At 40.0% G+C, this 8,493-nt stretch overlaps 1 protein-coding gene across 3 annotated transcripts in view; it reads left to right on the top strand.

The window, feature by feature from the left end:
• Window positions 1-3,343: 3,343 nt before the first annotated feature.
• BLOC1S5 (biogenesis of lysosomal organelles complex-1, subunit 5, muted) overlaps window positions 3,344-8,493 on the top strand; it is a 77,361-nt gene continuing 72,211 nt past the window's right edge. For 2 of the 3 annotated variants that reach the window (XM_011989629.1, XM_011989627.1), the window contains exons 1-2: window positions 3,350-3,493; window positions 5,125-5,207. In XM_011989629.1, the coding sequence (XP_011845019.1) occupies window positions 3,382-3,493; window positions 5,125-5,207 (195 nt within the window). In that variant the 5' untranslated portion in view covers window positions 3,350-3,381. Of the gene's footprint in view, window positions 3,494-5,124; window positions 5,208-8,493 lie in introns of all 3 variants that reach the window. The other variant, XM_011989628.1, reaches the window with a different exon arrangement.

The following is an 8,493-nucleotide window of genomic DNA, read 5'->3' as shown; positions in this document are numbered from 1 at the left end:
TTTAGTAGAGACAGGGTTTCTCCATGTTGGTCAGACTGGTCTTGAACTCCCTACGTCAGGTGATCCGCCTGCCTCAGCCTCCCAAAGTGCTGGGATTACAGGCATGAGCCACCGCGAACAGCAAGACCACCTACTCTGTTCTCCTCCTTTGCCTTAATCAGTTTTTGCATTATTTTTTAGTTTTTAACCCATTTCTAAATTAGGTTAGACAAATGAAGATAAGAAATAATGTCAATAGAAGATGTTGCAGAGGAAATCTCGTGGAGTGGATTTGATAGAACACAAAATAAACTTAGGAGTCCCTCCATCTCCCACCCTGTGCCGATTATAGTTCCCCTTGATGGGCTTATACTAAGGAATAAATTATAATTTTATTCATTGTATACATGTAATTACTCATTTATTTTTTAATATTCACAAGATTCAACATGGGATTACAGCAAATAATTATCCCCAAAGTCAGAACTTTACTTCTACTAAATTGACAATATCTCCATGATTTAGATGTCTTGACTCTCAAAAAGTACAGTAATTGGAAAAATCCCTTTATAATCCCATGGTTATATTTGTATATGATATCGATTCTCCAATCTTGTATAGAGGCTATGATGTGAGTACAGCTATTCTTAAAAATGTAAAGGTACTTAATGTATGATTTCATTTCTATAATATTTTTGAGGTGAAAAAATTTTTAGAAATAGAGGACAGATGATAGGTTACCAGAAGTCAGGGTGGGGACAGGGAGAAAGGTAACTGTGGTTATAAACAGGAACCTTAACGGGATCCTTATGGCACTGGAACTGGTCAGTATGTTGACTGTAATGATAGATGCATCAACCTACACATAATAAAATTGCATAAACTTAAACATATACACGCACAATGAATGCAAGGAAAATTGGTGAAATCTGAATCACATTGGTGGATTGTATCAATGTCAATATCCTGGTTGTAATATTAGCATTTGCAAAATGTTACCACTGGGGGAAACTAGGCAAAGTGTAAAAGGAAACTCTCTTATTTCTTACAACTGCATGAGAATCTACAAATATCTCAATACAAATTTCATTAAAAAATCCAAGAAAAGTCTCGTCAATCCAGAGACAATAAGAGACAATACAAGACCTTCAGGGAGAGGATAAGAGTCCCAAAACTCTTGAGATTTCATGGTTTAAAGCCCAAGGACACACTCATAGCAGCTGAATGTGCCAGGTGAAATGGCACTGCGAGTGTTGCTTCTCAGTCTCCTAGCTGTCTGAGCTGCAGTGTAAAGATTTCTGTAAAAGCAGAGAGAGAACAGAGGCATATGCTGGACCTCACCATCGCAGAGAACAATACAACTCAATAGTGTATAATCAAATGGCTAGAACACATATTCACAGGCTACAAGCAACAGACTTGCAGAAAAGTAATTGTGTACTTATTCAGTGTTGGCGCCCCTGTAGGCTCCATGAGGAAGGGAAAAGGCTGCATCAGTCTTGTTCACCACTATATCTTAGTTCCTAGCACTGTGCTGGGCACATAGCAGCTGCTCAATAAAGTATTTGTTAAATGTTTTGAATGATAAAATGAAAAGCCCATGTGGCCTGTTAAAGTTAATATGGCTTCTCTCTTCCTTCTCTCCAAATCTCCCTTCCCCATTCTCTCTTCACCCATCACCTATACTTAAACACATACACAGAGTCAGTTGTTTCTGTCACATACAAGTCAGGCAGTCATTTAACCTCTCTGTGCCTCAGCCTCCTCATCTGTAAAATGAGGACAATAATAATAACGACTTCAAAGGCCAGCCATGAGGATTAAACGAATGCAAATTTGTAGACCACTTACAGTATTACCTGGCATGTAGCAAGTGCCATGTAAGTGTTTGTTAAACCGCAGTGCTATCCAAAGTTAGCACAGACTTCAGAGGTCAAAGCATGTTCCTCTTCAAGACTCCCCTTCAGACACCTGCCACAAGCTCTGGGGTTCCCAGGCCACTTGCATGTCTGACCAGCTGTCTCTGTCATATGCCCAGGGCCCGAGCACTGTCTGCTAGGGTGCCTCGGTTCTCATCCATGCAGCTTCTCTCTACACATGATGTTTCATTGCTATTTGCTTTACTCCCTCAGGTTTCACAGAATGACTCATAGAACTCAAGAAAGTGCTCTCCTTACTATTACAGTTTTGTTATAAATGACACATATCAGGACCAGCCAAATGAAGAGATGCATAGGGAGATGCATATGGGAGATTTCCCAAATAGAAGCTTACGTGTCCTCAGGAACGCTTCACCCTCCTGGCACTTTGATGAATGATTACCAACCAGTAAGCTCACCTGAGCTTCCATGTCCAGAGTACTCACTGGGGTTCCATCATGTAGGCATAGTTGATTAAATCATTGGCCACATGGCTGAATTCAGTCTCCAGCCCCCATCGGCTCCCCAGAGGTGGGCCTGTTTATGTGGCTCAAAGCCTAAGCCCTCATGGTTGGCTGGCCCTTCTGGCGTGGCCAACCTCCATTCTGAAATCATCTTGGGCCCTCCATGAGTCACCTCATTAGCATAAACTCAGGTGCATTCCCAGAGGCCCGGCATGAATAACAAAGACAATTCTATCACCTGGGAAATTCCAAGGATTGAGGGTACCTCCCAGGAACCAGAGTCAAAGTCCAGTCAAATTCTTTATTATACAGCACAAGTTTACTGACTTGAATAGGCAGAGGGAGCAAGAAAAGCATTCTAGGAAACAGGTGTCTAAAAAGAAAGGCAGGAATAGTCTGCCACACTCATGGCATAGTAGAGAAACAGCCCCCAACTGATTGACTTTGCTATACAGTAGTCCCTCCTTATCTGAGGTTTCACTTTCTGCGGTTTCATTACCTGCAGGACAGTACAATAAGATATTTTGAGAGAGAGAGACTACATTCACATAACTTTCATTAAATTGTTCTAATTGTTCATCTCTTACTGTGCCTAATTTATAAATTAAACTTTATCATATGTATATACAGGAAAAAACATAGTATATACATGGTTCAGTATTATATGAAGTTTCAGGAATCTACTGGGGGTCTTGGAATGTATTCTCAGCAGATATAGGTGGTAACTGCATTGGAATGCATCAGCCTTGAGCCAAATAACCAGGGCTCTGAGTTTAGCACCAACGTTCAAGCACCTTCCTATTCCAGCAGCATCCGCCCTGACCCAGCATGGCGGCAAGAGCTTCTGCCAGTTAACACCCTGACTACACGGCAGACGCCTTTCCGGCACCGCCCGCTGAATAGATTAAATTTCTCCGGCGCCCTGTGATGACGCAAAAAAAACCCCGAGCGCGCCTTGAAAGAGGGCGGCCAGGTTTGCGCAGGCGCAGCGCGGCCGCGGGTGGGCGGAACTCTTCGGGATGAGTGGCGGAGGGACAGAGACCCCTGTGGGTTGTGAGGCCGCCCCGGGCGGTGGCAGCAAGAAGAGGGACTCCCTGGGGACTGCAGGCTCAGCGCACCTCATTATCAAGGGTACGGAGTGTCAGGGCTATAGTCCCTGGTGGTTCCTAGCACAGCCTCACCTCCCAGGCGGCGCCCTCTGACCCGGGCCGACCCCCGGCTCCCGGGCTGGCGCGCGTGCGTTTGTGCGGGTGGGGGCGTGGTGGTTGGTTCCCTTCTTTTTCCCCGCTCCAAATGCGTCCCACTACAACCAACCAGCCCAACTCCTCGTGTTTCCCCCCTTTCCTCGCCGCAGCCTGAGCCATCAGGCCCGTCCCTGTCCATTCCGCAAGCTCAGGACCCCGGGGCGCAGAGCCTTTGGGCAGCCTCGTGACCGACGTATAGTGAAAAGGGCGTTGGACTTGGGAGGCGGGGGCAGTCGCTTAGGAGTTGAGTGACTTCGGGTCATTGGCTTTACCCACTCTCCTCCCCGATCTGTTCCTGGTCGTGCGAGGAGTAACTGAGATACACTTACGAAAGCGCCCTATAGCACCGTAAAGAACCATTCACGTTCAGAAATGTCCGTGTGTCCTGTGTGCTTTGAGCTGGGAGAAAGTTACAACCTAGATTCTCACAGAACGCGCATTAGGTTTGACTCCTAAAGCTCACAACGCTGTTTCCTGCGGGAAAGTCTTTGACAGTTGAATTGTAGTTCTTTGCATATACCAGATATATACGGTGCTTATATACAGTGCTTGTATTCGTATTTTTTCTACTTGACCTGTTTTATTCATTAACATAGAGAATTGAAATCTGCCCATCGTATGTCTGCAAAAATGAAAAATTTGGGGAACATTGCCAGTGAATGAACATGAATACCACATTTTCTTACTTTAATTTCTCAAGGAATTTTGAGATTTGCATTTTAAACTGCATAGCTGTAACTAAGAAGAATAATAAATGGAGTCACCAAAAGACTTAAATTCAGACCTTCTTAATGACTTTTTCAGACTTATGAAAAAGAGACTTACAGTGAACATTCACCATCCACCGTGATAAATTAATTACTAAAAGCCCCACTGTGTCTTGCTCTAATTGCACTCATTCCCCTCCCCCCTCTCAAGGTAGCCACCATTCAGACTTTGGTGTTTATTATTCTTGTGCCTTTCTTTATAGTTTTGTGGCTTCTATCTCTATCCCAAAGGGAAATATTTTGAATATTTTTAAAGGTTTATGTAAGTGGCTTTAATCCTCCTGAAACTTGCTTTTTATTATATTTATTATAAAATACGTATTATATTTTTTATTATATTTATGTTGATAAGTGTAACTGATGTATTTATTTTTATTTGGTGATTCATAGAATTCCATTATATGAGTATGGTTAAGGTGTTTCCCGTTTTTTCTTTTGATATTACACCTGTGCTGTAATAAATATGTATAAATGGCCTTATTAATTTGTGCAAGAGTTTTCTAGGCTACATACCTAGGCATGAAAATGCTAGGTATACATGTCTTCAACTTTATTAGATACTGAAAGATTGTTCTCAAAAGCAGTTGCATCAGTGCACGCATCCACTGGCAGTGGATGAGATTTCCTCTTAGTCCGTAGTCTAAACTGGATTTTAACCTTCATCTCTTGGTGGGGAAGACAGAGAGTAAAACAAGCTAGAGATGATGCCATTTAGCATGGATTAACCCTGAATTTCATTTTATCTTTACAGATCTTGGAGAAATTCATTCAAGGCTTTTGGATCACAGACCAGTTATTCAAGGTGAAACTCGTTATTTTGTAAAAGAATTTGAAGTGAGTATTTAAACTTATTTTATAAAAGTACTTCCCTAATTGTTAGTGTGTTATACAGAAGAGAAATTCCCCAGTTTTAAAATCTGATTTTAGTTCATGTGTTCATAAAATATACGAAGTAAAAATGATGAAGAGGTAAAAATTGTTGTTTTTAATGGGATAAATTCCATACTAAACAGCAGGAGACATAAGTTCTGGTGCCTACTCTGGGGCATTTAATATCTGTCGATCTCAGGATTTTTAAATCTATAAAATGAGATACAGTGAAAAAAAAGGGATTTTAGAGATTGATGGGTCTGAGTTTTCCAGACTCATTTTCTGTATTTTTTTTCCTCAATTGAGACATCACCAATCACTCAAGCAGTCAAATTAAAACTTGAGAATTATCCTTGGCTATTTCCTTTCTTATAGGTTCCACATTCAGTGACCACATCTTTTAGACGTTACCTAGATGTTTACCTCATAAAAGTCCATTCTTTCTGACAGGTTTGCCTGCTTTATCAACCAAGTCAAATTAGTTTTCAGCCTGCTGCCAGGGGAATCTAACATTATTTCACTTTTTAAAACTGTTGATAATATTTCTGTCTTCAGGATAAAGTCCAAGCATTGTTCTGTGACCTGGCTCCTGCTTTTCTAGCTTAACCACCTGCCACTCTACCTTACATACTATGTTTCAGTGACAGTGATGCACGAACATGCCATCTTGTTTCATATTACTGTAGCTTTGTACATGTATAATTGGTTTATTGTGCTTTAAGTGGTAACTTCTCAAACTACCGTTGGGATGGTAAATGGTGTTACACAAACAATTTTGTAATTCTGTGTAAGTTTCAGTTTTTTTGAGACTGACCAATCAGGATGTGCAAACATGCCAAAAGGAGAGAACCTTTTAATAAACCCAGTTGGTACAGAGCACTCAGGTAGAGGGCCAGAGCTGTTGCATTAGATAACCATTTCTGGGTGCAAAAGATGCTGTGACTCAAAAACTGTGTAATACTTTACAGGATATGTGCATTTTAGAATATTGTCTGGTACCTAGGAATTAACTAGGTACATAACCAAGTTAATTATACACGTTAAGTAATATGTATGTTAATGTGTATAATTGGTTTAGTTAATATGTTAATTAATGTACATAATTGGTTCATTGTTCATTAAGCAGTAAGTTCCCACAATCTGATTATACCATATCGTCCTCATTAAAAAAAATTAAGTCTTTTTTATCTTTTTGATATTTATTTATTTGTCATCATTATTTATTATTATTATGAATAAGAATAATGTGGGAGACACAGAAAATTATCCAGAGACTATTCCTTTACCGTGCTGCCTACAAATCTTGGCTGTTCTTAAAAATCCTAGATGATCTCTGACCTCTCCTTGTCTTTCCGACTTTATTGTATACAACTCTTCACTCCTTGTGTTTCAGCCACAATTCTTCCTTTGTTTTTCATTAACACATCACTATTGTTAAGCATCAGCAATTCCATCTTCCTAAGATGCTGCTACTTCTCATTTTTCGCAGGACTCATTATTTTTGGTTTAGATTGTAGGTTAAATATCACCTCCAGCCCTTTAGTCCAAGGCCGTCATCAGTACACTCTATCATGTCACCCTAATTTACTTCTCTATATAGCACTGTATTCATTTTCTAAGTCTATGTAATAAATTACTACAAATTTAACAGGTCAAAACAGCTTATAGTAACAGCTGATTATATAAAGTCAAACAAAATGTGTCAAGCACTTATTTTATGTGAGGCATAATATCAGGAAGTAATGATTTACCAGTGAATAAGACAGACATAGTCCCACCCTTCATTCTTACAGTGCTTTGAAGAATGGTCTTTATTATTGAAGAATGATCTCTGAAGGGCTCAAGAACATTTTATCAGCTAAGTTTGAGTTGCTTTTCTTGAAAAGTGCTTGATCCAGTCTTTTCACACAGTGACCAACACAAGAGCAATTGGTCTTCCCTCCCTCATTGGTCTTCCTGAGGGTTTAGTGTAGCGTAGAACCTCAGGCTCAAATGCCTTTTCTGTCTGTTATACTCTCCTCTCAGATTAGAGGGAAAAAGCTCAACGTGTTTCAGAGGCTTTAGGTTTGAATATACATCTGCATTATTTGTACTTATTTTCTATCTTGGCCGAAACAATGATATCAGATAATGAATACATGTGGTCTTTGCCCAAAGCGGCATGGTTAGATAGAGAAGAGCGGCAAAGCAGAGCTGCTGGTACCTCCTGGAAGTTTCGTCTTTTCTGTGCCATTTGAATATTGTTTACTTTAAGAAAAACTGGCTAGCACTTAAAGCTGAAGTTGTTTATATGTTTAAAAAACTTAAGATATATGGCAACAATTAGCTTTTTCTTTATAAAATTTTATTTGTAAAAGAAGGGAGTAAGTGCCACATGGTGGCAGCATTACTTAAATTACTGAAGCACTGTTAGGCTATTTTAAACTCTCTTTTTGTTTTCATTAGTATTTAAGGACAGTTGACTGTCTTTCTCCTAACTTTATACAAACTCTTTTCCCCTTGATTCCAATAGACATTATGGACAGAGATTCATAAGGATCTCACCTTTCAGGTGAAATCCTTCCAGTGAGTATTCATGTCATAGTATCAGTGGGTAAAGGCATTGTCCTCTGTGCCACTGTCTTTCTAGCCTTGGAGGAACTGTTATGGCCTTTCTCATGTAGAAAAGAGCAGAGACTCATGGTAGTCAATAAGTATTTAGACATGCTTAGAGAGTATATAATCCTGTATAAGTTCCTTGTTTCGTTTTTTAGCAAACTTTATTCATGCAATGCTTTATGGAATAGTTACTGAATACCTATGTATATTAGTACGGAATATGTTTAGTTGATAGTGACAGATATCTGAAAAATAGTGGATTTAACAAGTGCTTAATTTTCTATCACAATATGCAGAGTTTAGAGTTAGCATAGGGCTGGAATGGTGGTCCTATGATGTCAGCTTTTTCTTCCAGTTTTACCTTCTATCCCCCTGGGATGTTGCCTTTGTCCTTATGCTTATAAGTTGGCTTTTTTGTTTTGTTTTGTTTTAAGACAAGGTCACACTCTGTAACCCAGCCTGGAGTGCAGTGGCAGTATCATGGCCTACTGCAGCCTCAACCTCCTGGGTTCAAGCAGTCTTCTTACTTCAGCCTCCCAAGTAGCTGGGACCACAGTAACCTATCCTCTGAATGGAGCTGCATAGCTCACCTCTCTGTTCTCAGTTGTGTTTGTCTTTGAACTGAGAGACCATTTTCTTGTACATGTAAATT

The sequence above is a fragment of the Mandrillus leucophaeus genome, unplaced genomic scaffold (assembly GCF_000951045.1).
Source record: "Mandrillus leucophaeus isolate KB7577 unplaced genomic scaffold, Mleu.le_1.0 Scaffold36, whole genome shotgun sequence".
NCBI classification, from domain to species: domain Eukaryota; kingdom Metazoa; phylum Chordata; class Mammalia; order Primates; family Cercopithecidae; genus Mandrillus; species Mandrillus leucophaeus.
Note: the sequence above shows the minus strand (reverse complement) of the source record. Positions and strands in the feature narration are given on the sequence as shown.